The sequence below is a fragment of the Dipodomys ordii genome, unplaced genomic scaffold, assembly GCF_000151885.1.
Source record: "Dipodomys ordii isolate 6190 unplaced genomic scaffold, Dord_2.0 Scaffold6, whole genome shotgun sequence".
NCBI classification, from domain to species: domain Eukaryota; kingdom Metazoa; phylum Chordata; class Mammalia; order Rodentia; family Heteromyidae; genus Dipodomys; species Dipodomys ordii.
This window is the reverse complement of record NW_012267222.1, coordinates 17,504,548-17,532,116: the sequence shown is the minus strand read 5'-3', so window position 1 is coordinate 17,532,116 and position 27,569 is coordinate 17,504,548. Positions and strand designations below refer to the sequence as shown.

General features: G+C 47.7%; 1 protein-coding gene across 1 annotated transcript in view; it reads right to left on the bottom strand.

The window, feature by feature from the left end:
• Positions 1-2,150: 2,150 nt before the first annotated feature.
• The window catches only part of Ubr4 (ubiquitin protein ligase E3 component n-recognin 4), a 140,042-nt gene continuing 114,623 nt past the window's right edge, over positions 2,151-27,569 (bottom strand). Inside the window, exons 88-104 of the mRNA XM_013032660.1 lie at positions 26,959-27,039; positions 24,419-24,506; positions 23,812-23,939; positions 22,880-22,987; positions 22,396-22,515; positions 21,533-21,723; positions 20,958-21,131; positions 20,492-20,591; positions 16,504-16,722; positions 15,075-15,188; positions 13,828-13,970; positions 13,289-13,414; positions 11,486-11,680; positions 8,803-9,027; positions 5,703-5,793; positions 4,610-4,772; positions 2,151-2,524 (exon numbers count right to left, since the gene is read on the bottom strand). Of these exons, the coding sequence (XP_012888114.1) occupies positions 2,460-2,524; positions 4,610-4,772; positions 5,703-5,793; positions 8,803-9,027; positions 11,486-11,680; positions 13,289-13,414; positions 13,828-13,970; positions 15,075-15,188; positions 16,504-16,722; positions 20,492-20,591; positions 20,958-21,131; positions 21,533-21,723; positions 22,396-22,515; positions 22,880-22,987; positions 23,812-23,939; positions 24,419-24,506; positions 26,959-27,039 (2,331 nt within the window). The 3' untranslated portion in view covers positions 2,151-2,459. The remainder of the gene's footprint in view (positions 2,525-4,609; positions 4,773-5,702; positions 5,794-8,802; positions 9,028-11,485; positions 11,681-13,288; positions 13,415-13,827; positions 13,971-15,074; positions 15,189-16,503; positions 16,723-20,491; positions 20,592-20,957; positions 21,132-21,532; positions 21,724-22,395; positions 22,516-22,879; positions 22,988-23,811; positions 23,940-24,418; positions 24,507-26,958; positions 27,040-27,569) is intronic.

Genomic DNA, 27,569 nt, shown 5'->3' with positions numbered 1-27,569 from the left:
ACTTCCTTGAGGGGCTGAGAGACTGGACCTACCTTACCACATGTCCAGAGGCTTGAGACAGGAAAGGGGCTGCTGGCTTTGTCTGGTGTCCCTCAGTGCTTCTGTTCAAAGATGTGGGCATGGGGAGAAGTTGTGGAGTCTCTACATCAACTTCTACCCCTGCCCAGATACCAAGGCTCAGGCAGCCCTGGTACCTGTCACAGACCTGAGTGGCCACCGTGTCAGCAGCCTGTTTGATGGTGGAGGGCCACCAGAAAGCAGCCTCATAGACACCAAGAGCAAGGTGTGAAAACACTGTGTTCAGGCTGGGGCCACAACAGGGACAGCAACACCTTATTAGCTTTGGTGACTGCAGTTCCGCAGGCCTGGGAAGCTTCTGGAGATGCCAGGCCAACACCAAGTGTCCAAAGTATGACAATGAAGCTCAGGCAAGGAGCTGGTGGCTCATGCCTGTAATCCCAGCTGTTCAGGGCTGAGATCTGAGGATCGTGGAAGAAAAGTTCATGAGAATCTTATTTCTAATAAACCAACAAAAAAGCCAGAAGAGAAGCTGTGGCTCAAGTGGTAAGAACACCAGCCTTGGGTGAAAAACCCAGTAAGTGAGAGGCCCTGAGTTCAAGACCCAGTACTGGCATGTGAACGTGCACACACACAGTTCAATCTAGAAGGGAATCTCCCCCAGTAGAGCCCGCATGTAGCTGGCAGGTGCAGGCCACTTTTATCAGGGAAAGGCTCTAATTGACTCCCCACCCGGATGTGATAAATGCTGATGCCACCCCTCCCCAGCCTAAACTCTCTTGAGACCACCGGAAGTGGGGACAGTGGACATAGAGAAGGAATGGACATGCTGAGCCTTCCTTGCCAGACACCCTCAGGCTGCTCCTGAGACATGGAGCTTGAAGGAAAAGGCAGAAGTTACACAGAAAGAAACTGGTGCCACAAGGCCCTGCTGTGGCAGGCCTCCCACCTTCCGGCCCTGAGTGATCTCTATTTCTGTATCGCCAGCGGGGAGACTGCAGGGCACAGCAAGCGGAGTGGGACCTGGACCAGGCAGGGACTCAGACCTTACCACCAGGCTGCCATGGGGGGGGGGGGCTGGGGGAGGCATGTCATTCCTCCTGAGTCCAGGCCCCCAGCATAACCCCAAGTGCATTCGTGCTCCTGGGCACACTGCTCTGGTCTGTCAGGGCTTCCAGCCGGGCCCCACAACAAATTCTTTGTCTCTACTGAGTCCAAGCACCATGCATCTGCCTGTGGCGGCTGCTGCTGGCCAAGTCAGGAAGTGATATGGAGCTGGCTGGGCAAGTCTTCCACAGGGACCTGAGCCCCAAGCCCTAGATGGTCTGGCCCACGGAGTGAGCCGTGCGAGCTGGCCACCACTGATGACCCTACTGCATAGTGGCCCCCAAGAACAGACACATAGTCACAAACCTTCCTCCCTAGAAGAAAGGATACCAGGCCACCTTCTGCTGACCTGGAGAGATCTTAGGAGCCCCACAAAGCTAGATGACTGGCTTGAGACCAGAATGCAGCTTCAGAAACACAAAACTGTCAGTTCTGAGACTCTGGTTTGACCCTTTTACGCAAGGCTGCAGAGGCCACAGGTAAGAACACGCTAAGCAGCAGGCAGTGTGCACGGAACCTACCCTCCTTCTTCTGACTCCAAGTCTACCCTATGTTTACCACTTTACAGACAACCAAGAAGTAAGCTTCCCAAATGGCGGCCTGCAGGACAAATGCTCTCAAGCCTGTATGGAAGAGAAAGACCAGGCTGGCTTCACTGAACTCCCCTTCAGCTAGAAAACCATCAGGCTTCAACTGAGCTCCCCTTCAGCTAGAAAACCATCAGACCTCTACTGACTTTTGAGTTCAGTGCCTAAGACCCAAAAGTAAAAGTTTTTTTTTTTTTTTTTGGGTGGGAAGGGCAAAATCACAGCTATGAAATGCAACGCCCCAACTTGCCTGCTCCATGAGATGCTGCGAGTCCAAACCACATCTTCCAGGAGCACTGCAACAAAGCAGAGGTGTGTGTGTGTCCACTTGTGTGTGTGTGTGTGTGTGTGTGTCCACTTGTGTGTGTGTGTGTCCAACTTGGTCCCACCAGAGCCTTAGGCCTGTACCATCAGGTGGGCCAGGCAGCAGCCAACACCTCCTTTTCCACTGTGTATTAAGTCATTCGTTTATTTCTCAAGATGTGCACACTCAAGTATCACGCTGGCCAGGACAACTCACGGCTCCTAGGTATATACAGGTCCTTCGAGGCTTGGTTACAGACAACTTCGTCGCTAGTGCACCACACACACGAGGTAAACCAGGAAGCCTAAACCCCCACACCACTCCAAGAAAATGAGAGGGAGGGGGTAAGAATGCAGCATCCTGTGGGGGAATCTGCACGAGGAGGGAAGAGAGGGTGGAAGGCAAGCTAGCTTCAATCTCCGTCGAGCGGTTTCTGTGGGTGTTCAGGGGACCGAGTTCAACAGGTCCTTCAGGAAGTTCTCTGGGTCAGTGACTTCTGACAGAAGACCTAGAAGACACAGCAGCAGAGGTGGGTAGGAGCAGCTTGCACGGATGATGGCAGTGACTGCAAATCACGAGGCAACGAGCATCTGTGGATGGGAACAAGGTGGCGGAGGCCAACTGGGCACTCCAGAGTGAGGCCACTGCAGGGGCTGCAAACCCATAGTAGCTGTGACTTCTGAAGGGGTCTGGGAATGAAGAAAGGCGCATGTGACTGATTTGATGGGCAGAACGGGATAGCGGGCCCCTGGGCTCTTCTGGCTTCAATCCCATCACTAGACCTGGCGCTCAAGCAAGTTGCCAGAGCTCAAGAGCCATTTTCTCTCGGCTAGCAGAGGAAGCGGGAAGCCCCCTGCCTGCTGCAGGGACTAAATGAGGTCCTCCATGCAGAAGGGCCCAGTGCCCAGATGGTGCAACATCCATGCCAGTTCTCTGGTAGCCTGTCTGCCCTCAGCAAGTAAGGCAAAGGAGACACGAAGGCCTCAGGTTGACGGATGTGGAGCTGCTGACCCCAAAGGTCAGGTACCATCCCACACACAGACACCGCCAAGCATCCGTGCAGACGGAGGAAGTGTGGCCTAGACAGTTTGCTGGCTTTGGAAGGTGTTTTTTGTTCCTGAATTTGAATAGGGTGTGTCTGCTTCTGAGAGTTTCTAACAACTTAAAGTAATGAAGTCATGCTATAAAAGCCTGACCCAGGAGTAGAAGACAGAGGCTCCCTGCTGCAGGACAGCACAGGGCAAAGGCCAGGCCTGCAGGGAGATGAGCCCTTCCTCTCCTGTCCGCCTTTTCTTCCTACTAGCTCTGACTTGCATAGCCATTTTGACATGGCTGTGAGTGGACAGGCTCAGGGCTTGGCGCTGAGGACACAGAGAGAAAAACAAGACAGGCTACCTGCTCTCAGCCATGGCTTCTTTCTTGGATGAGAGCAAGTGTGCATTCATATACACTGGTGCTGAAAGGACAGGTAAGAGCCGTAAGGACTTGGCAAGGTAACAGAGAGAGAGGTGAGCAAGGCTGCATGTGGCACCAGAGAGCAAGGTAGTCACCTGGCTGCGCACAGCTCTTAAACAGAGGTGGCAGCTACCCTTGAGGTCCCCGCGAACAACAGCCTACCGAAGGCCCCAGAGCTTTGGGAGAGAAATTGCTCAGCTGGACCTGGCCTGGGAGGAATTCACACAGTGTAGCATCTGAGACCTTTAGTGAATCTCATTCCCAGAGTCTAAAGAGAGAAACTGTTACTGGAGGTGTTCTCCTGGTAATGGAATCTGGGGCTTTCTGTCCATCTTTACACTTTACACAAGCCCCACAAGGAGCATGAGAAAGTAGAGAAGCAGTAAGTCAAGCTAAAAGAAAGAACTCAACAGCTTGGATTACTTCCACTATGGCTCAGGGTAGCAACTGTCCCTTTTTTAAGGTCAGTCCTAACAGGTGTCATGACACAAAGTGCCCACGGCCTGAGAAGGCACAGAATCTGTTGTCTTGATGGATTTTTCCCAGGCCTGGGCCTAAGTCACCTCCCCCTGCTGTCAGCTTATGTATGAGATCCAAATAAATCTTAAAAACTAGGTTGTTGTAGGAAGAGTTTGTACACAGAAGAGAACAATGGTCTTCAGTTTTGCTGTGGGATGAACTATCTGCTTCTGGAATGACAACCATTCAAAGTGTGGCTCTATACATACACACAGAGATGTTCTCTGCTCTGACTGGTATTTATCATCTACTTAAAATCTTCCATGTCCCCTTGGAACACAGGTGGCATAAGAGGTCTCTGTCCATAAGCAGCAGGAGGTAGACAGGTGTGCTCCCTTGTACGTGCTAATGCTCTGAACTGCCACTAAAACCCAGAAAGCAAAAGGGGTCCTAGCACTTCCTGGCTATGTGCCCCTGGCCTTCAGAGCCTATTGGTGGGCTAAGCAGCTGCTGGCTCTTCCTGGGAGACCATGAGCATGCAGCACATGCCAGAGCCGTTATTCTCTGGGGATGCTGGTGGTAGCTGCTTTGCGCTGAGGATGAAGCTACCGCCAGCTCCTCTGAGACAGTCATGGAGGTCTGTCACAGAGATCTTTAAAAGATAAAAGCTGACACTGACCAGCTGCGTCGAAGAACTCTGGGAAGGCCTCCACTGGCATGAACTCCTCCTGGAAGGTTTTCAGGGCTCTGTCGGCGGCTTCGTAGATGGGCATGTCGTTGTGGCGGATGTACTCAGCCAGAGAGCAGGACCAGCCGCCCTCTGTGTTACTGGTAGGCACCTTCTACAAAAGCCAGCAGGAGACAAACTTAGGTGGGTCATCAAATGTACCTGGCCTCTGGCTCCTATGGCTCAGGCCATTTTTCAGCACCCTGGAAAAAGCTCACCCAACTTCTAGCATAACTTCCCCAGAAGGCGAGCTCTACCTCCAGGACCCACAGGCTATCATCCTTCACAGAGCCCTTGATTATACACCTTATACACCGTGCCACCTCAACCTATCAACTCCAACACTGGGCTGGGTTCTTTTCTCCCCACACATTCCATTTCTGCATTTCCAAAGCTCTTACTCTCAGATGGTAAAACAGGATCCACTCAAACACTTTTTTTTTGGGTCAATCATGAGGCTTGAACTTGGGGCTTGGGTGCTATTCCCGAGCTCTTTTGCTCAAAGCTACTGCTGTATCACTTTGAGCCACAGTGCCACTCCTGGTTTTCTGGTGGATAACTGGAGATAAAAGTCTCATGGACTTTCCTGCCTGGGCTGGCTTCGAACCACAGTCCCCATATCTCAGCCTCCTGAGTAGTTAGAATTACAGGCATAAGCCATCAGCTCTTGGCCAAACACTCTTTTGAAGGCACAAAGGAGCACCCTGTTGTAATAAGCAGGGCTTAGGTCACACTCACACAGAGAGCAAGGAAGGCAGACTGGGAGGCAGTTCCCTGCACAAGTGTGTTTTGATCTTGCCACAAGCTTGACAGTGCAGGAGAGAAGTAAATGTTGGCTGCAATGCTCAGCCCAGAGGTGCAGGTCCGGATTGGGAGTACAAACTCTCCCCTCCGGAGGGGCTATTTGCTTCTAGGAAGCAAAGTACGCTAGGCTAGGAGGAGCAACCACTGGGGGGGGGGGGGGGGGCTGAGCCAGGGTAAGGGCCAAGGGAGCAGGCATCTTAAACCCTTACACAAGCCAGCTGGTCCCTAAGGGATTCCTTACCTTAAACATGTTGTAAATGAGATCGACGAGGGCCCAAAAGAGAAGGGAAGAGCGATAAACAGAATAATCCTTCACTGCTTTATCTGTCAGCCTGAAAGAAAATTTTAAAAAGTCATCCCATCAAATTCCTCGGAGAGGACACTAGTATCCAGGGACCAAGGGACTGTCACATAACCGATGTCTCACATGCCTTAAGATCCATGCCAACAAGCCTACTTTCTTAGAAAAAGAGCAGCTATGGGTAAGAAAGTCCAGGCTCTGGGTCCCAGAGGTTTATTCATAAACTTCAGTTTCATAAACTTCATCTGTCTTAACAGTATCTTCCAAACAAGGGTTCAACATGGCATTCGAAAGACTGTCAACATAAAGAAAGGATTCTTGTGTTCCCTGGGCTCAGCTCCATAACAGCTTGTGGATAAGGTCCTACCTAATGAGGTAGGAAACCATATCTACTTCCATCTTTACCTTCCCACCAGGGGAAATTTTATAAACAGCCAGCAGCCCCAAATCAGCCAAATAATTTGCTAAACATACACTCCTTCAAAAACTGGCAAGCTGATAGAAAATTGGTGTTGAGCAACAGTGATGTAGAGGATAGAACATATAACCACTCAACGCCTCCTAAATCCTGGGATAATCCTGGAGTAGATCCCCACACCCCGGTGTTTCTAGCTGGTGAGTCAGATCAGGATTAAAGTCCAGTCAGTGACATGAAACACTGGGGTAGGGAAGGGGGGTAGGGGTATCTGACAAGGCTCACTGCCCTCCATAGATACTCCTGGTTTGAGGAATTACAATTTCTATCTAACTCAGAAAGCACAGACTGTCCTCAGCAAAGGAGCTAAATATAAGCATCAGGGTTTCATTTCTACCATCTGTGCTCTATGAGAGATTTTGTTCACTAAAAGCCACCACGGCTATGTTAAAAGCCAGTACAAGCCAGATGCCTTTTGTTATAGATTATTCCACACCTCAGAACACATGGGAATGCATCCATGACTGAAGGAACAGGTATTGAAACTATTCGTGTTAACTACGCATCTACCATGGCCCTCAAGTGAAAGGACAACCTAGGAGGGGGTGGGCTGGCCACACCTATACTCAGTATGTTCAATTCACAAAGGTAAAAGAGAATGAGACAATTCCCTCTTGGCTCTAAGTTGCTTGCAGCCTCTCTGTGCCCTGGCAGCTAAGACACCAGACCAAGCTCTGATGAAAGCCTAAGAAAATGCCAGGCTTAAACTCACAAGTTCCTGGCAAAGGAGGAATTTTTTTCTGCACACAACCCTAACTATACAAGACTCAAGACAAAAAGTCCATGGTCTGGGGCTGGGAAGGTGGCTCAGTGGTACAGTGCTTGCCTTGCATGCATAAGGCCCTGAGTTCGATTCCTTAGCACCACATAAGCAAAAAGAAAAAAGCCGGAAGTGGCACTGTGGCAAGTAGTACAGTGCTAGCCTTGAGCTGAAGAGCTGAGGGACAGCACCCAGGCCCAGAGTTCAGGCCCCACGACTGGACGCCCCCCCTCCCCCCAAAAAAGCCCATGGCCAGCACATTGCCCTAACATCAGGACGATAGCCTTGAACTTCCCTTCCAGCCATGGCCTCTCCTCTGAGGGTGCCCAACCTGAGCACCTCCTTGGCATTATCTTCTAGTCTGTTTTGTAGGCAGCAGGTCCCAGTCGCAAACCATGTGGCTGTTTTGGGAAGCAGAATCTTCGTTGTTCCTGCCTGAATTAATACTTTAGGGCTAATTAGTAAAGGTGACTAAACTGCTACAGAGAAAATGGCAATGCATGAATGTAGCTCATACTGAATTTCCTAGTTCAACTGTAGCAAGTCAGCTCTTCCTTGAGTGGCTAGGATAATAATGAATTCCACACAGCTCTGGTGGGCTCAGACTTCACACCAGGCATGGGCAGCCCATGCCCAGTAAATGGCCACTCTTTTCGCCACAGATGCAAGCACAGTCTGACTTACTAACTTTGGATTCTCAAAAGCTAACTTGTGATTTCAAGCAGCTAGCTAACCATCCATTCTCAGGCTCCTGAGAAACATTAGAGAGTGACATGGTTGTGATGGGGGCAGGGGTTACACAGAAATCTAACCCACTCTAATCCCTCCTATTCTACCCAGACCAGATAGCATTGCCAGATTCAACAGGACAGCTCTAACCTGGTCCTTTGCCATTATGATGTGCCTACAAATGGGCAATGAATGCATATGTCTCTCAGAGCCAGAGGTAAAGGTATCATGTGTACTACTTTAGGCACACGCTGTTCTCTTGGTGTCATTATTATGAACCTCAAAGTTCCTTGTTAACCCATACATCTGGAAATGATCCTTCAGACCCTAAGCTAAGGGGCACATGGCACCAGGGAGCAGAAGCTGCCAGACCACACCCTGCAGTGAGGCCTCTAAGGCAGGCCTCTGTTTCTGTCAAAACATAACTGGCTCCAAAGTGCACGTCCCTGCTTTAGGAATCAAGGGTGGGTCTGGAAAAAAAAAAAAGGCTCATGAAACATGGGACAGGGCTGGGAAGATGGCTCAGTGGTAGAGCGCTTGCCTTGCATGGCTGAGGCCCTGGGTTTGATTCCTCAGCACCACATAAGAAAAAGAAAAAAGCCGGAAGTGGTGCTGTGGCTCAAGTGGTAGAGCCTTGAGCTGAAGAGCTGAGGGACAGCGCCCAGGCCCAGAGTTCAGGCCCAATGACCGGGCCCCCCCCCCTAAAAAAAAAAAAAAAACATGGGACAGACCCGAATTGGAAGGAAGAGCTTTTTAAGTATTAGAAAAATCCAGCGACAGCCATACAGAAACATCCCCAGCTTTTGTCAAAGCTGGCAAGAATCAGAAAACCTGGTTATCTGGCTTGGCCCCCACCAGTTATAATCTTCCTAGGTGCATCCCCAGTACCTTCCTCTCTGATTTTTCTATGACAGCTAAACCTGGCTCCTCCTTTCCAACCACTCAAAGAAAACTCACAACTACCAGCCATTTGGACTCAGCATGAGAGGCTAAATATTGGAGTCAACTCCCATGTCAAATGAGTCTAGCCTATATGGACACAACATAAGCAGCAGCTTCCTGAAGCAAGCACTGACCTGGTAGCTCCCCCTGGAGCCACTGCCCGGGCGTGTGAGGTCACCAGCAGCCTCCGCAGGATCTCTATGCGCATCGCTCTCCACTGCTCAGGGGGCAGGACGTGCAGGGCCAGCACCGTGAAATAGTGGGGCCCGTCCACGTCAAAGGCACTCTCCACCCACTTCTCTTTGGGCTGTTCCAGGAAACCTTGGAGATTCTTCTCTTCTCGAGACGTTGCTCGTGTTCTGGAAGACAAGGAGTGTGATGGACACAGGGCAGAGACTGGGGGCTACCCAGGAAGGGGACTGGCTCAAAGTGCCACCTTCTGAATCTGTTGAACATTGAGATGGCTGGCAGAGCTCCCATAGCAATTCAAGCTTATTGCCCTTCCAGCCCTTACTCATGTCATCTCCGTGTCCCCACATCAACTCCACAGCATTGTCAACACTTCCTGGCTCTGGAAGCCCAGAGAAGTGAGGCACCTTGTCCCACCAAGCCAGTGAGTAATAGAACCAAACTATGAACACAGACCCCTGACTTGAGTCCAAAGAGAGTCCTCGTATTTAGTGGTTTCCACTGTTTTCTCATGATCATTACAAGTTTCTCCCGGGTAGGTGCTACTGCTTGCTCCTACTCCTGCCTAACCTGTGTTAGCTGTGGTCACTGCAAACCTGAAGACCCAGCACTGTTCTCATGCTCTACACAGATTGTCTCATTTAATCCTCACAAGAACCTGTGAGACAGGTACTACTGCTGCCCCAGCCATGCAGAAAAGAACTGTATAGAAGACCTAAATACCAGAGTTATACACTGGGAAAGCCAGCAATGAGCCAGATCCACCCTACTCCCTATGATAAAGTGTGAACAGGTGCTCATGAATGCATCAGTAAAAGATCACTCAACTATGAGATTATCCTAACAAACCCTCCTTATCCTATTAACTCACACTAATAAAACAAGTATAGATAGATAATTCAAGTCTTCCTGCCCATTTATTCCCAGCTACAAAATCTGCTTACATCCGGGCAGGAACTCTGGTGCCAGGAATGCTTGATGCACATCTTAATTCTCTGTGTATACTGGGAATAGAGGTGGATTGGTAAAAATAATGCAACACAATACTAGCAGCCACTAGAATTCCAGGTTGGCAGATGGTACTGCCAGGGCCACTGGGCTGAGGGCCAGAGGGGAGGGTGGAGGGACACTGTTTCCTTCTGCTCCCTGCAGAATGGGCATGGCTGAAATGGCTGGAGAGACTCAACTGGATCTCCAACCCTGTGGGGGGCTGGAGGCTCTTGGTCACTGCAGGACCACTAGGTCTCTGTGGCTCAGTGGCCATGGCATGGCAAACTTGTGCTAAATGGTCTGTCAGAGGCCCAACAGCCCTATGACCAAGCCCTATGACCAAGTTGCTATTGAGGGGAGCAGTCTGTGGCTAAGACAGAGGGCCACTGTCAGCTTCTGCCTGCCCAAGGTACTATGACAGAGCCAACTGCCCCCAACTCAGGGACTTGGGCATAAATTCCAAGTGTTGGGCATTAGGGAACATAGTGTTGCCAGGAATCATGGACTTGATCCCAACTGGGTGCATCATGGGAAGTGTTTTCCTCGCTAATCTGTTTCTCTCCTTAGAGAATGAAGCAGTCCATTCTACCACATGGATGCCAAGAGACATGTCCCTGCAAAACCACAGGCTTTGTCAGGGCCCAAGAACACCAGTAATTAGCACTGCCAGGGCCTGCAGCAGAGTCTGGACAGTAGCAATGTCTGTGCCTGTCAGGATTGCCAGGTGTCTCTTCTGACAGCCCAAGCAGCTTGGCAGATGATGTAATGTGCTTTGATGGAGCCCTGCCCCACAACCCCAAAAATGAGCCTGTACTCTCAAGGTCAGCCTTGCATCCCACAAGGAGAGGAAAGGAGAAAAAACATTACTGACAAGAAAAAGAACAGGAGCCAGCTGTCCTGCTGCCTCAATTGCGTGGCAGCTGCTAGAAGTGGACTGTGTGTAGCCCTCCTTCAAGCATCCATCTCTCTGCCCACTGGAGCTATGGAACTCTGCTAAGAGAAAGGCCTGCAAGTCTGCATTCATCCAAATAAAATCTACAAGCTAAGGCACAGTAAATCTCTTAACTTGCTCCTAAAATCTGGAGTGGAGCAGAAGACTCTTCTCCACCCTTCCCTGCAGGTGCTTCTTTAAAATGACACTGCTCCAAATGCACACATAAAAACACTTCTATCTTTTTCCCTGGCTGCCTTCTTTCTCAGTTGACTTTCCAGATTATCTTCAATCTTTCTTTTTGCACCTCCAGAAGCATTATTCACTGGTGAGGGCAGGGTTAACAAACTCAGGGTGGGTTCCATGTATAAAGTGAAGCCTGTTCTGCAGCCTCACTTCACTGGGAAGCCTGCACCCGTTACAAGTTTCTGTGCCCCTGAATAATGAATAATGTGTTGCCTAAGGTCAGACATTTGCTCTGGAACTGACGAGGGAGGTAATGCAAAAGCTGGAGGATCTTGCTGGGTAGAAGGTTGTGGGGAGGATAGGCCAAGGTGCCCGTCAGGGAGTGTAGGATACTGACGTGAGGAAGTGGCGCTGTGGCTCAAATGGTAGAGCACTAGCCTTGGGCAAAAGAACTCAGGGACAGTTCAGGCTAAACTCAAACCTCCCAAAAAAAAAAAAAAAAAAAAATAGAGGATACTGACGTGTTCAGGACGTAAAGCACAGTGTGAATGATGTATGGGATCAGGTGAATGTTGCTCTCCCGGCCTCCCCCTCCAGTGTCTGCACTGAACGACTGCTCCATGGCGAAGCGTAGGAAGAGCAGTTTGATGTCGTGGATGTTGAGCTGGTACGTGGGCTCCCGCTGGCCGGTACATTCCTGGAGGTATGTGTTATGCCTATGAAGAACAAACATTGGACCCCAAGTGAGACACTGGTGAGAGACCGGGCTGGAAGGCAGAACTCTGGGATCTTGGGCTGATGCCCACAAAGGTTGACAAATGAGCAAGAAGGAAAAGAGATTTAAGGACAAGGGATAGGGCCATTAGAAGGCAAGACCATGTGACATCTTCACTCCTACTGTGGCTGCACATAACCCTTCAAGTATGAATGCAAAGCTACCACTTTTGGGGCCCATTTTAGATGGGCAGATGGCATAGGACATTTCTTGGCCATGTGATATATTTTAGAGGAAAATAAAATAGCTTATTCATTCTGTTTTCTTTTCGTTTGGGTGTTACTGAGGCAGTTACTCTACTGCTTGAGCTTTGACGCTCCCAGCCCCAGAATTTAAACCCATTTTGCCTGACATGGTGATCTAGACATAAGAACAAGCACTTCAACCTCCAAATGAGCTTTTTCTAAGTCAGTATTCATTCCCATCTGCCCGGTCCCTCTCTCTCATTAAGTGGGTGACCTTGAGCAAGCAATGCACCTTCCTTGTGCCCGCATTTCTTCATCTGTAGCATGTGTAGAGATGGATACATAATACGCTGCTCACTGTTACTTTTACCGTTATCGCTGGCAGGTGTCAGACTTAAACAATAACTATCTTTCATCTCTGATTTTTTTTTTTTTGGTCATGGGGCCTGAACTCTGGGCCTGGGTGCTATCCCTCAGCTCTTCAGCTCAAGATTAGTGCTCTACCACTTGAGCCAAATTGCCACTTCTGGCTTTTTTTCTGCTTATGTGGTGCTAAGGAATTGAACCCAGGGTTTCAGGCATGCAAGGCAAGCACTCCACCACTGAGTAACCAATTCAGCTCATCCCTGAATTTTAAAATAGGACTTGGGGAGGGGCCATCACTCCACAAGTCTGTACCAAGACACAAAGACTTCAGAGATACCTAAGACATTTTGATTTGGATTTGTAGAAGCAGGGTTACATTAAAAGAAGTTCAATATCCTAGCCGGGCGCTGGTGGCTCACGCCTGTAATCCTAGCTACTCAGGAGGCTGAGATCTGAGGATCATGGTTCAAAGCCAGCCTGGGCAAGAGAGACCGTGAGACTCCTATCTCCAATAAACCACCAGAAAACCGGAAGTGGCGCTGTAGCTCAAGTGGTAGAGCGCTCGCCTTGAGCTGAAGTAGCTGAGGGACAGCGCCCAAGCCCAGAGTTCAAGCCCCACGACCGACCAAAAAAAAAAAAAAAAAAAAAAAAGAAGAAGTTCAATATCCTTACCATCACTATGCTACTTTCACTATCAGAGCCACACACTGTAGAAGTGAACCCTGGAAATTTCTCGTTTTAGTGACCAAGTCAGGGTTCTTGAATCTCAGATCATACAATCCGAAAAAGGAGGCAAGAATAACTGATGAGAAATTTTACATACTACAGAAGCTGAGGGGAACAAGGGAAGGTTGTCTAAAGCAGTGGAGGTCCACTAGGCTTTAGGCAACTCCCAGGTTAGAAAGCACAGACAAACATGGATGCCTAGAAAATGGGCAAGGAAATGATGTCACAAGCTTAGAGCTTACGTTTTTCCATAGGAAATGTCTCGCACTCACCTTGCCAAGCAAGTGGCAAAAGCTGATTCAGGGACGTGGGGACCCCAGACAGGAAGGAGCCCATTGCACTTAGTGTTGGCATTCTGCAGGGCAGCACTTTCCCACTCTTCCCGGCCTCGAGCCAACCTGGATGGGGGGCAAAGCAGGAATAAGTGGACTGCTAGAATCAATCTGGCCATCAGGCTGTGGGTGAGTAGGTGGGGAAGGGTTTGCTAATACTGAGTACAAGGCCATGCTCTTGACCCTATAATAGAGAGAACGAGCTATCTGTGATTTCCATATGGTAAATGCTGGCTTCACTAATTCAGGTAAGAAAGACTGTTTCCACCAGCTGGGACCAAAGCCAAACACAATTTCCTTGTTATGGCAAGAATAGTTTGTGGGCCCAAATGGATTAAGGTAGAACACCCAATTCCCCAGAGACTAGGTTGCCAGTTCCAGTCCCTGCCAATCCAGAACCTTGAACAAGTGGCCCCTCCTCTCATATCTCCCAAAGCTCTAGCCAACAAGGGTTCCACTATGCATGGGCCAGAACCTACCTGACAGCAGCTAAATGACAGTCGTAGTGCACAATGTTGAAGTGGGACACGGTGCTGTAGCCCTGCTGTTTCCGAGGCTTATTCTCCATCTCCTCCAAGGCCACCCGCTTAGTAAAGGTATAAATGCCCAGGACCTTGGTGGGCTGCAGAGGTGAACAGAGAAAGGAAGAGGTGAGGAGAAACTCTGCTTCAGGCTGTGGAAGGCGGAGACGCAGACTGGGGAGAGTGAGTGGTATATCTCCTTTTGTCTTGGTATCTGGGTCAGGAGAGTGGCCACTCTGGTTGGAATGTGGTTTGTCCTCATCAAACTTATATTAAGTCTTAATTCTTCAGGATAGTGTTGAGAGGTAGTGGGACCAAGGAGGTAATTAGGTCACAGGGATTCTACCCTTACATAGGGATGATCACAGTTCTCTCATCTGAGGGGCTTGTTAAAAGTATGCCTTGCACATGTGCCTCTCTTCTGTACATGCCTGCTTGCCCTTCAGCCAGTCTCAAGCATTTCAGCAACAGAAAATATATCAAGACATTGGGTGATGGTTGGTACCTCAGCTATAGATTAAATACCTGGTTTATTAACCAGTGAAAGAAATGTGGGAGCAGCCAACAGGAGGAGGCTGTGCATATGGGAGCAGAGATTAAACCTAAGCCACCCTTCCTCTGCATTTCATTTATCTGGAAACACAGAACACCATGCCAGAGAAGATGGCATGGTAGGAGGACTGGTAAGGGCACTTGCCCTTGCACTACTGGGTGCACTGGACAGAAAAAGACTCCTTCTAGGCCTGTCGCTCTATTCCTTCAAGTATCATGTAACCAGTACACCCAGAAAATGGAGGTTCTGATCTCCTGTTGGACTGAACAGAACAGCAGATGTATTCTGAAATCCCTTGGTCTGAGATCAATTCTCAGCTGGAATTCCATCTTTGCCACATACCCTTTAACCATATATGGAGCATTCTGCAGGTTCAAGACACAATCACTCCATTTACACACAGCTCTGCATGTGAGGCTCAGTGTGCAGAAGGAATCCTGTGGGTGGTATCTGTTGATCATGATGCTCAGACAAGTTTGCCATCCTAGCCAGGAGGGCATTTAGCCCTTGGCTCAGTCTCCTAAGTTATGAGTCTTAATTCCAGCCTATCTATGGGCAGAACAGCCTGCACGAGGGGACACTACATGGTAAAGGGCCAGTCTGTGCCACCAGAGTCTGAGACCTCCCAGCAACTGCCTCCCAACAGCCATACCTGAAACTTGTAGCCTTCTCTGCAGATGCAGCATGTGAGGCCTGGCTCCTCGATTAGCTCCTCCATCTGCTTCAGGAGCGCTGTCTTGGTCACTACCTGGCCCTTTTCATTGGTCTGTAGGGGAACCCAGGCAGCATGTCAGATCCCCACATGCTCTCCCATCTTGATTTGAAGACACTCAGGTACACACTAACAACTGACACATAAATAGGCAAGCCGTCCTCGTCTTCTAGTGAGGAGAAACCTGGATTCTTCTGCTAGTCTCCCTATCCTACAGTAAACACTGAAGCCGAAGAAACTGGCCTGGTGCCATTTACCACTCAAAGTCCCCTTCTTTGTGCCAGCTATCCCACATTTCAGATGCCAAAGGCGGTTGTGTTCCGATCATTTACTGTTCTCAGGTGAGTGTCAAACTGCTGACACTTGAGTTTGCTTGTCCAGACAAGGCTCTTCCCAGGAAAGAGCTTCCTCCAAACAGGACAGCAGTAACACAGAGTCCTCTGTGTCAAACAGACCCCACTGAAAATCCTGTTGACCATTTATTAGCTATGTACTCAATTTACTTTATCTCAGTGTCCAATTTCTTCTGGAAAATGGGACTAGTATAAACTTAGAGGGCTTAGAGTAAGGTGCCTGCAGTGCCCAGCACGCGAGCACGCGTGCGCGCGTGTGCACACGCACACACACACACACACACACTCTCTCTCTCTCTCTCTCCATATTATCTCCATTCGTCTTGGTTTTCTGAACTTGCAAAGTCCTGAGTCCCATGTATGTAGCAGAGCATCAGTAGTCACAGCTCTGAAGGTGCCAACATACCCAGTTCCTGCCTCACCTGTCTGTCTAGACCTCACTTTCACCATCCTCAGCCCTACCTCTACCCAGAGTACAAAAGACTTTGGTGTTGGGCACCAGTGGCTCACACTTGTAATCCTAGCTACTCAGGAGGCTGAGATCTGAGGATCACAGTTCAAAGCCAGCTCAGACAAGCAAGCCCATGAGACTCTTATCTCCAATAAACCATCAGAAAACTGAAGGTGGTGCTGTGGCTCAAGTGGTAGAGCACTTGCCTTTAGCTGAAGAGCTCAGGGACAGAGTTCATGGCCAACAACTAAAAACAACAACAAAAAAAAGGTCGGGTGTCAGTGGCTCACACCTGTAACCCTAGCTACTCAGGAGGCTAAGACCTGAGGATCATGGTTCAAAGCCAGCCCGGGCAAGAAAGACCATGAGACTCCTATCTCCAATAAACCACCAGAAAACCGGAAGTGGCACTGTAGCTCAAGTGGTAGAGTGCTCACCTTGAGCTGAAGAGCTGAGGGACAACGCCCAGGCCCAGAGTTCAAGCCCCATGACCAACAAAAAAAAAAAGACTTTGGTGCATGACTATCTCCTCATCCTCAATGGGAACTTAGAGAGGTAGCTTTACCGTCATGCCTAGGGTCCCCAGTGCCTTCTGCCTCATAGCCATGGCCATGCGCTTTTTCTCTGCTCGGGTCTCTCTGCGGGCTGCATCAATTTTCTTGTTCACATCTGGGTGTTCCCGCAGTGCCTCTAGTAGGTTCTCTGCCAAGGTCCCAATGCCCTCGTCACTGGACACCTGCTCCAGTTTATGCAGATTTGTTATGGAGTCAGTTCCAATCAGAACCTGCCAAGAAAAGACCAATGAGACACATGTGCCCAGTTATGGAGACAAACTTTCCAACAGGAACCTAAAGGCTTAGAAAAGCAGCTGACTCGCATACTCTCAAGGCCATCTGCTCAGCTGCAATCAGCACCTGTGCCTCTATACTTGAAGAGACACAAATGTGAGAAGCACTGACTCTACCAGAGACCTCTGACTTGTTACTCTGTTCTTTAGCTTCAGCAATCCCATGTATAAAAAAGGGATACCACCAAGATTGCTGAAAAAATTAAGTATTAGGTGATATATGTAAATATTCCAGAACAGGGAAAGTGCAAAGGAGCAACAAGATAGCAGAAGACAACATTCTGTTGGTATGAGAAGCAGCAGCACATGATGAGACATACATGGTGTACTTAGCAGGCAGCATAGTCCTGCCATTCATGAGGGACCGCCTAAGTTCTGCATCTGGAAGCCTTTAGATCACTAAACAGTTTCCTTAAGCCAGGCATAGGAGAGGTTTACCTCCTTGTGGAAATAAAGATAAATCTTTGAACAACTGACATCAACCTTGTGCTCAGAGGCTGAAGTCACTGCACGGCGGCCCCTAGTCCCATCGGGAGGAGTGGGGGTAGTCTGGACAAGCCCTCCAGGTAAGCTCACTAAGCAGTATCGTGGCACCAATAAAATCCTTACCACCCTGTCACAAGTGATGGGTGGCATTACCACACACAGGACAATAAACTGCAAACAACAAAGTCAACTTGCAAGGTGAAAGTGATTACCAGCTCATAAATCTATTCTCACCACACAAACGCTACAGATTTGCACCTCAGCAAAATGACAAGTTATCTCATGCCTCCTCACTGGGGCCATATTGTAAATCCTGTTGCCTTTTTCACAGGCACCCAACCTCCACACCCTGTATATTTTCTGAGTGTGCATGTACATGTGGGCATACATACATGTGTGCACACCACTATTTGACCTGCCCTCCTGGGGCTCACACTCTGTAAGGAAGGACTGACCATATACCATAGGGCACACTCACAAACTCTCTTCCCGTACTCTCAACACCCTGCCTTCCAACTCCTTCAATGGCACTGCCACCTAGCCATCATCTAATCTAGACACCAGGTGGAGTTCTAGAGTCACCCAACTTCTTCACTCTGTCCGGAGACAATCTCCAGCTCTCATCTATTCACCAACTGGTTCAAGCTACCACTTCATTCCATTGGTTACAACAAAAAAGCCCATTAACTGCTCCCCTCCTCCCTTTAATCCCTTCTCTGCAATGTGGCCAGGGGCTCTGCCCTCAAGGGAAATCCACACTCCACTCTGTGCAGACTGTGCTCTGGGCTCACCACCAGCTCCAGCCATATCGCATTTCCCATACAACTGCTGCCAACTCTTCAACTGAGATGAAGAATGCTCTAAGCCTCCACAGCCTTTGAGCCGTTGCAGGTACCATACTTCTCACTTCTTACAAGCCTGCCTTCCCCTGCACCTTTGTCACTACTTGGCCATTACTGTGTCCTGGCTCTATCTTCTACCAGACAGCAATCTTCCAGTGGACACTGTCTTGTTCACCCATGTTCAACCTAGTTCAGCATCAGGCACAGTAAGTGTTCAATAAACATGTCGAGAGAAAAATGGTCAGTGTGAATGTCAGGTATCAAACTACATGAACTTTGCCATAAAGAAAATCATTAAATGTGTCGAGTAAGGCTGGCAATCAGGGGACTGGAGTTTTAACCTCTAGCCGCATACAAGTTCCATTCCTTGAGGTATTCCCATGCAGCACAAACATGTTACAACAATATGGAAACAATCTATGTGAAGGTTCTTATTGGGAAAAAGTATTCTGTGGCACTCTCTACCGAGCTGAACAAAAGTTTGGGACAATAGAGATTAGTAAGAAAACACAGAACTTTTATTGTAATCAACTACATTTTATAGTTATCAGAACAGACTGCTAAGTGAGAAGACAGAACTACAGTTAATACAGATCATAAACAGAAAAGGACTCTCAAAACTCAACATTTAAAACACTCAACAATGCACTTAGAAAATGGCCAAAAGACAGACACAAACAGACATTTCCTCAAGAGATACATGAAGCCCATGGACATTCATTAGCTATCAGTAACCATCAGGGAAACAAGTGACTACTACAGTGAGACAGCATTGAACATCTATCAGAAGAGCTAAAAGTAAAAATAGCCACCAAATGCTGCCAAGGCACAGAGAAATTAGGTCACTCACACATTGCTGATGGGAGTGTAAAATGGTGCACTCTAGAAAACACATTGGTAGTTTCTTATTAAAACCAAACACGCAACTGTCCAACCAAGCAATTGTACTCTTGGGCATTTATCCCAGGAAATGAAGCCTTATATCCACACAAAAACCTGTAGCTGCCGGGCGTTGGTGGCTCACGCCTGTAATCCTAGCTACTCAGGAGGCTGAGATCTGAGGATTGCGGTTCAAAGCCAGCCCGGGCAGGAAAGACCGTGAGACTCCTATCTCCAATAAACCACCAGAAAACCGGAAGTGGTGCTGTAGCTCAAGTGGTAGAGCGCTCTCCTTGAGCTGAAGAGCTGAGGGACAACGCCCAGGCCCAGAGTTCAAGCCCCACGGCCGACAGAAAAAAAAACAAACCTGCAGCTGATATTCATAGCAGTTTTGTAAGTAACACTCCCAAACTGGAAACAAAATGCTACCTGTTAATGGGTGGATAGTTAGAGAGGAACATGCTATTCATGCTACTGACTCAAGTGATGACCGAAAGGAGCCTCCAGATAATCGGCCTGTGAGGGTGAGTTAAAAAGCCAGCCCCCAAAGGTTACCTACTGTGTGGTTCTTTTTCTTTTTTGGTGCCACTACTGCAATTTGCACTCAGGCCTGGGTGCAGTCCCTGAGTTTTATTACTCAAGGTTTAGTGCTTTCTACCACTTGAGCCAAAATTCTACTTCTGGCTTTTAGGCAGTTAATGGGAGATAAGAGTCTCACAAACTTTCTTTCCCTTGAAGGCACAGAATCTCGATCTTCAGATCTCAGCTGTTTGAGTAGCTAGGACTATAGGCGTAAGCCACAGGCATCCATCATGGTTCAATTTTTTGAAATTTCAGAATCATCGAAACGGAGAATGGACCAGCGGTTAGGAGGGTTTGTGGCAGTGACAGAGAAGCAGATGCAACTATAATCGGTGAACAGATCCTTGTGGGGATCAAACTATCTCATCTTGCCATGTAATAGGATTTGTGTAGGGTTCACAGACACCCCAGCCTAGTGGAGAAACCAGGAATGGGCTGCAGAGTGGTAGCTTTCCTTAGCACAAAGTTGTCAGCTGCCTGAGGCAGACCAGAAAACAATGATACTATTACAAATGGCATGTAATGGTTTACAGTTTGGTCAGCCACAACCATCACAGTTCAATTGCTGCCTAGTTGACTCATGGGATGAGGAAGCCTCCTTTAGATTAGAAGCTGGAAGATCCTGAGTTCAAGGTAAACCTGGGCTACATAGTGAGACCTTGTCTCAAAAACAAACAAGCAAAGGACTAAATAAATGCAGAAATCATAACTTACACAGAGAGGAACTAAATAAATCCTGGGTATTCCTTTCTATTGCAAGAGTTTCATCGGATGTCAAATCACATCTTGAGTGAGGAGTTATATTCTCTCAGTTGGGGGGGGCGGGTGAGGGAGGACCACATTGAATGGCTCCTTCCCACTACATGTCTTGTGTGCAGAATGAAGTCCACACACATGCTCACATGCTGGCCACTCACCTGGGTGGCTGGGTGTTGGATGGCTAGCCCCCGAAGAAGCCTCAAGATAAATGGCAGGGCTGGGCGAGATAAAAACTTTTTCCAGATGTCAGCATCCAAACTGCAAAACAGAAGAAAGGTATACTTGCAGGCCAAGCAAGAAAAGTTACTAAAAACTACTTGTTGATTCTGGCTTGTTCAATGTGATGTTCCAATAGTATGAGAAAGAATCACTAAGAACTACCCAGCCCAGATAAGAAGCCATACAGAAACCAGTACTCTAAACAAACTGAAAGACTGAATGCTTTTCCCAGAGTCTCAAGATTCCTGAGGTAATGACTGAGTAGTTACTGGAAAGAACATAAGGGGAGGGAGCTGTAAAGGAGGGCAAAGGGCAGCACATGTGAAGCTCTGCACCAAGATGAGAGGAGAAGGCAAAAAACAGAGGAGGGAAACAACATCCTGAGGGGAGGGTGGGAGGGCATACTTCTTAGCACTAGGGATGTGCTTTTTCATGTAATCCAGGGCATTCTGAGTGATTCCCTTCTGGAGGATGAGGTCCTTCAGCTGATGCCCATTACTGTTGTTCTTAATGCCGGCTGCAATCTTGCAGAAGCAGTCCAGGAAGACTTTGTCATCACCACTGTAGTCTTCGTCATACCTGGGGGTAGAGAGAGCAAACAGTATGAAGGTGCAAGGACAGAACAAACTAATCAAAACGATCATCAACCACCAGCAGGATCACGTCTGCATTCCTTTATTGAGACTGGACCTGGTACCTGCCATTCTCTCTCTTACCTGCTATGTGCTCAAACTTGCCCTGTTCTTTGGCATTTTCAGTTTTTGTACAGAGTTCTTCTACCTTTTCATGCCCCTTCCTCTATCATCAACCACTACAATTCTGCTGCCTAGCCAGCAGCTACTTTAATACAACAGAATTCAATTCTTGCCTCCCCTTAAATGCCAGATCACAGACACAAAAATCTAGGAGGATCTTCATTAGCCTCACAGAGTTTTGTGAAGACTCTTATTACTTAGTTGCAGGAAATTCTGGCCACATACTTATCAAAGTTGCAGTATGGTTTGAACCGCTCCACCAAGATCTGCATCTTTTCCACCTCTCCAAAGGAGAGGTATGGGATGATGCGCAGCAGGCCCTGAAGCACACTAGGGTTAGAGCGGACGAAGGTGCTGTTGATCTGGTCCAAGAGCATCACGAGTTGGTCCTTGTCACCCGTGAGGAGGAGGTTACCCTGCAACAGGGAAAGTAGCAGAAGGACTGAGCCTACAGCCAACAGCTGATTGCTGAAGGTCAGCCACTCCCATCAGACCCAGAAGAACCATTTCTTAACCCTTCCTTGGCAATAGAAACAGGGACGAGTTTCTCTTGGTAAAGCTTTCCAGGTTTCTGTGATACTCTCTTAACAGTCAAAATATACCAATATAATCTCTTGCCACCCTAAGAGGATGGAGCCTGCTGAACATTTGGGAACAAGGCTTGCCTCATCACCAGCACCAGGAAGCCAGGAGGAAGGCAGATGCAGACAGTGGACAGGAATGGAACTGGATAGGGAACACCTGGTTCTAAGCCTGACACCATCATAGCAACTAGATGACACCGAATAATTCACTTCCCTCTCATGGCATCCAGTTTCTTCAATTGTGAGATGAAGACTAAGCAAACGCCCCTCTATCAGCTGGGACAGACCTGGACGCCATGACTGAAAGAGCATCTTCAGCAGGTTTGCTTCCTCTGACTCCAGAGCTCTGCTCCAGTACACTGATATCACCATTAACAGAGCCTGGCCAGTCCTATGGCTTGGGTGGATGGGGTCATTCCAATTATAGGGTATGCTCAGCTAGTTCCAGACAAGCCTACTGCGGTCCCAGTAGCTGCAGGGAGAAGGGATGGGGGGTCTTCTTACCTTGTCCTCACTCAGGGGCTCCGCATTGGACTCATCTAGAATGATTTCCATGATGCTGAGCACCTGCTCAGCCACAGCAGCACCCCCACTGTCCTTGCTCTCCTGCTCTGCTACCAGAGCCTGGGGGAGAAAGAGAGCCAGTCATTCTTGAGGTACGGCCACAGTCACTCAGTGCTGACCATTCCCTGCTGTGAGACCCAGAGACCACATGTGTGCACACACATGTGTGTGTTCTGAGAGACAAGCATGTGGGGTTTTGAGGACATTGTCCTCATTGCCCTGAGACACAGGGCACTATTCTCCACCAGCGTGGAATTGATTGTTTGCGGGCTGCCTTCCTCTCACTTCTGACAGGCTCTCAGGAAGCGAGCAAGGAAGTTCTAGGGTGCCCTGACAGCCACATGGGCTGAGTCAGCAGGAAGAGGGGCCAGGGCCCAAGACCACCACCATTCCCTCCACATCACCTGCAGCCCACAGCCATTACCAAGTTTAGCGTCCCTAGCATGACATTCAAAGTGTTCATCTCCAGCTTGACCAACTGCTGCCGGTTGACTTTCACCTTCACACAGTAACTGAACAACTTCAGCAGCACCTGACAAGAGAAGCCAGTCCAGACCCATAAGACCATCCTCAAGCCTAAGTATAAAGCCAGCAGCAGTCTAAGAGGGTCCTGTACAATCAGCAGGGGTTTCTCCTCATTCAGGCAGGTACTTAAGGGAGAAATGACCCTCAGCATCATGGCAAGCTGGCTGGGCTCTCACACCAGGTTGGCCTTTTGAATGGCAACATTCTCTACAAGTTGCTGTCACCTCTGGACTAGGCAGTGATACCAGCTTCTAATGGAATAGGTGATACCCTGCTGTCCTGGGGAAACTCCAGCACTAACTCTGACACTGAACCAACAGAAGACAGAATGATTCCATATGATAAGCCACTTGCTGGAGGCTCTGAACTAAGTGGGTCCTAAAAATGGATACCCTATTCATTTCGTATGCCCAGTAGGATAGAAGAGGTGAAATAGTAATGAAATATTTGTGGTTCCTCTAGACTCCTCTAATTTTGACCAATGAGATTGTTGAATAAATCCCTAAAGAGAACGCTACAATCTGAGTTACATTACAAAATTCATCTTTAAAACATAATAAAATCATGACTGACACAAGTGCATTTCTTTGGGGAAAGACACTCAGACACTGATTCCTCAGATAATTAAAAGGTACTGGAAAAAGTGGCTACCATCAACTTGGTTTTGATGGGGAAGGGTGGAGCCTAAGATACCAAGCGTTTGGCAAACTGCCAAGGCCTTTAGTGGTCTGCACTGGCACACATTACTCCCTCTAGGGATAAAACAGCATCAAGGCTCTGTGACAAATGAGTCTCTCCCTGTGCAGAAGGGCTGGTCCCTGACCAACTTACTGTTAGAAGGTGGCGCCCCTGTTTGAAGTCTTTGATCCCTGCCAATCTGTTAAGCATGCACTCCAGGCCCCCACACTGGGCCATCACCCCAGCCATCTTGTACACTTCTTCTTCATCTTCTTCTTCATCTAGAGAAGGAAATGCAAAAGGAAGGGAGGGAGGGTGAAACCAGTCTCCAGAATGAAATCCTCCCAGCCCATCTTCTAGGTTGAGACTTTATAGCCCTTCTCCACATAGGTTACAAAGATCTAACCAATAAAAAGGTCAGTATCAGATGTTAAAACACATGACCTCACTCCCAATAGGAGTTTTTCTTAAAGTTCAAGTCAATTAACATCATTTGCACAAAGTATAAGCAACTACTACTATCAAGGGACAAAACAAAATGAAACTTAAGCTAAAAATAAATCTGAACTCCATTTTATTGCTAATTTTCTCTCCTAAAAGCTTGTTCTAAAGCATGTATTTTACCTCCAAGTCTGATGTCCAGTATAAGAGAGCATTTACTGACAATACACAAGTCTTGGGACAAGACTGATCCTTTTATATGAGATTCAACACCCCAAACCCCAGGCCCAGTATGCAGCACTCTGAGGAAAGACCCTACCTGTGGTAGAGTCCAGAGACTCGATGAACTCCTCAGTGGCGTCACCCAGCAGGCCCCGCATTCGATAAACAATTCTCATGGGCTCTCCCTGAGTAGAGCAAGTTGGAGAAAGGTTCTTAGAAATAGGCCCATGGGGCTGGGAAGATAGCTCAGTGGTAGAGTGCTTGTCTTGCATGCATGGGACCCTAGGTTCGATTCCTCAGCACCACATAAGCAGAAAAAGCCGGAAGTGGCACTGTAGCTTAAGTGGTAGAGTGCTAGCCTAGAGCTGGAGAGCTGAGGGACAGTGCCCATGACCAGAGTTCAGGCCCCGTGACCAACAAAAAGAAAAGAAAAAAAAAAGAAACAGGCCAGGAAAAATATACCTATAATTCTAGCTACACAGAAGGCTGAGATCTGTTCAAAGCCAGCCCAGGCACCAAAGTCCATGAGACTCTTATCTCCAATAAACCACCAGAAAACTGGAGGTGGTGCTATGGCTCAAGTGGCAGAATGGTAGCCTTGAGCTGAAGAGTTGGGGGACAGCACCCAGGCCCAGAGTTCAAGCCCCACGACCGACAAAAAAAAAAAAAAAGTTGAGCAAAAGCCCAAGGCCCTGAGTTCTAGCCCTGGTATGGGCATAAAACATAACAACAACTCACTCAAGGCAAAAACTCCAGTAGCTAATTATTGAGTATTTGACTCCTCTAATTCAGTCCTTTATATTATCCTTTTATATGAGATTCAACAACTCATTTGTAGTTATCTAGGCAGAAGCCGAGACCTAATTTCAAGCCCTAGCTCAGAAGAAACTCTAACCACTGGAGACTACTTACTATTCAAAGGTTCAATTCAAGATGAGTTCATTTAGATCATTTAGTAAATGAGGTGGGCACAGTGGCTTATCCCTATAATCCCAGCTACTTGGGAGGTAGAGATCTGGAGCATTGTGATTTGAGGCCAAACCAGGTAAAAAGTTAGCAAAATCTGTCTCAGTCAATAAGCTAGGCACTGCAGCACACACCTGTGATCTCAACTACAAGAGAGGTTGTATGTTGAAAGATTTTGATTTGAGACCAGCCCAGGCAAAAAACAAGCGAGACTCTTAACACCCCCCCCCCAAATAAATAAAAGCAGAAAAGGACTGGGAGTGTGACTTAAGTGTCAGAGCATTAGTCTAGCAATTACAAGGCCATGAATTTCTCCTCAACCCCTATAGCTTGATTGACATGACTGTCTCTCTGTTAATAGCTATACCTTTTAACTCATAGCAGCCTAACAAGAAACAGGAGCTCTGATTTCTAGCATAGAACGAAACAATAGAAAGAAGGCAAAAAAAATGTGACCAATTAAAGCCAAAAATGTAAAAAGTGCATTGCCAGTTTATTTTCTTAAATCTCACAAAAATATTTGGGACTGGCTGGGAATGTGGTTTAGTGGGAGAGTGCTTGCCTAGCACGCATGAAGCCCTAGGTTCAATTCCTCAGTACCACATAAACAGAAAAGGCCAGAAGTGACGCTGTGGCTCAAATGGTAGAGTGCTAGCCTTGAGCAAAGGAACCTCAAGAACAGTGCCCAGGCCCTGAGTTCAAGCCCTAGGACTGGCCAAAAAAAAAAAAAAGGGACTAAGTACAAAAACCATGCCTTACCATTACTCAAGTTTGCTATAATTAAGCTGCATATTTCATTCACTGACTGAAGACCCTCAACAGAGACAATAGGAAGGGAAAGAACTGGAATAGAGAGCAATTAGGGGAATATAGAGAGACTGAGGGAAGGGGGATGTTGGAGACTTCCTTAAGTGGAGAGACAACAAGTATTATGGTGGCCAAGAGGACCAAAGCACTGTAGCTCAGTTCTCAACAACATCTGCCTGCTTGTGTTTCAACTCTCCAAGTAGCAAAACAACTGGGAAATATCCTGATGTGCGAGTGCTCCCATAAAAGCTGAGAATGAATCTCAGTTGTGATGTGCCTGCATAAAGCCCATGGAGCTCAAGAACACACACAAGCTAGCCTATGCTACATGAGGACAGAAAAAACTCAAGCTTTTTTTTTTTTTTTGCCTTTTGTTCACAACTCCCTTCCTTTTTTGCTTTTCTTTTATTTTCTTTTTGAGTTAGCACTAGGGCTTCAATTCAGGGCCTGGGTATTTTATCTGAACTTTTTTGTTCAAGGCTGACACTCTACCACTTAAGCCACTTCTAGCTTTTGGTGGTGAATTGGAGATCAGAATCTCGGATTTTTCTGCCCAGGCTGGCTTCAAACTCGATCCTTAGAGCTCAACCTCCTGAGTAGCTAAGATTACAGGTGTGGTTCTTTTAGGATTACAGGCGTCAGCCTCTAGGGCCTGGCTTTTTCATGCTTTCTTGAAGTTCTTTTGCTGTCATTGGTCTTATGTTTCAAAAAGTAAAGAAAGTGATAGGCTTTTTCCATACATCCACAAAGAGAGGAAGTAAGGCTGCTAGTGTTGCCACAGGGCTAAATGATGATTAACAACCTGTGCAAAAGGGGGGGGGGGGAGGAAGAGACACACTCCTAAGCAAGAAAACAAGCACATACCTCATTCGTGGTACACCAGACCTTCTTGTAAACTTCAGCCACAGGTAGGTCCAAACTAATAATTTTATTGTTCACTAGAAGCTGAACAGAGAAACAGATGAGCTTGTTATTCCACATAATTGTAAGTTTCAAGATCAAAGGATGGTTCATGGCAGTGTTCACATTCTTCACTTTCACCTGTCCTGGGTCTCTGTACATGTTTTTGTCTAGAAAATGAATACATATGTCTTACACCCAGTATCAAGTATACAATCTTAGGGTCAAACACTCTTTATCTAGTTGTGGACTCCAGCTTAGAAACTGTGCACAGGACCTTCATTCTTGAGTCAACTTCAGGTCAGCACTGGGAAAGGCACATGTGCTTCTCACTCTGTATATGATAATCCAGACCCTCTCACTGAGTATATAATAATCCAGACCCTCTTGTTATGTATATGATCATCCAGACCTACAAGTCTGTCCATCAGAAGGTCCTGCACACAGGGCCTTAAATCTGTAAAGACAGAACATCAGGATTGTGGGAGCTCTACTAACTTGGAATCTCTTGAAAATCTATGAGAGAAACAATAATCAAAACCTACAACTGCCATTAACCACCTATATATTCAATG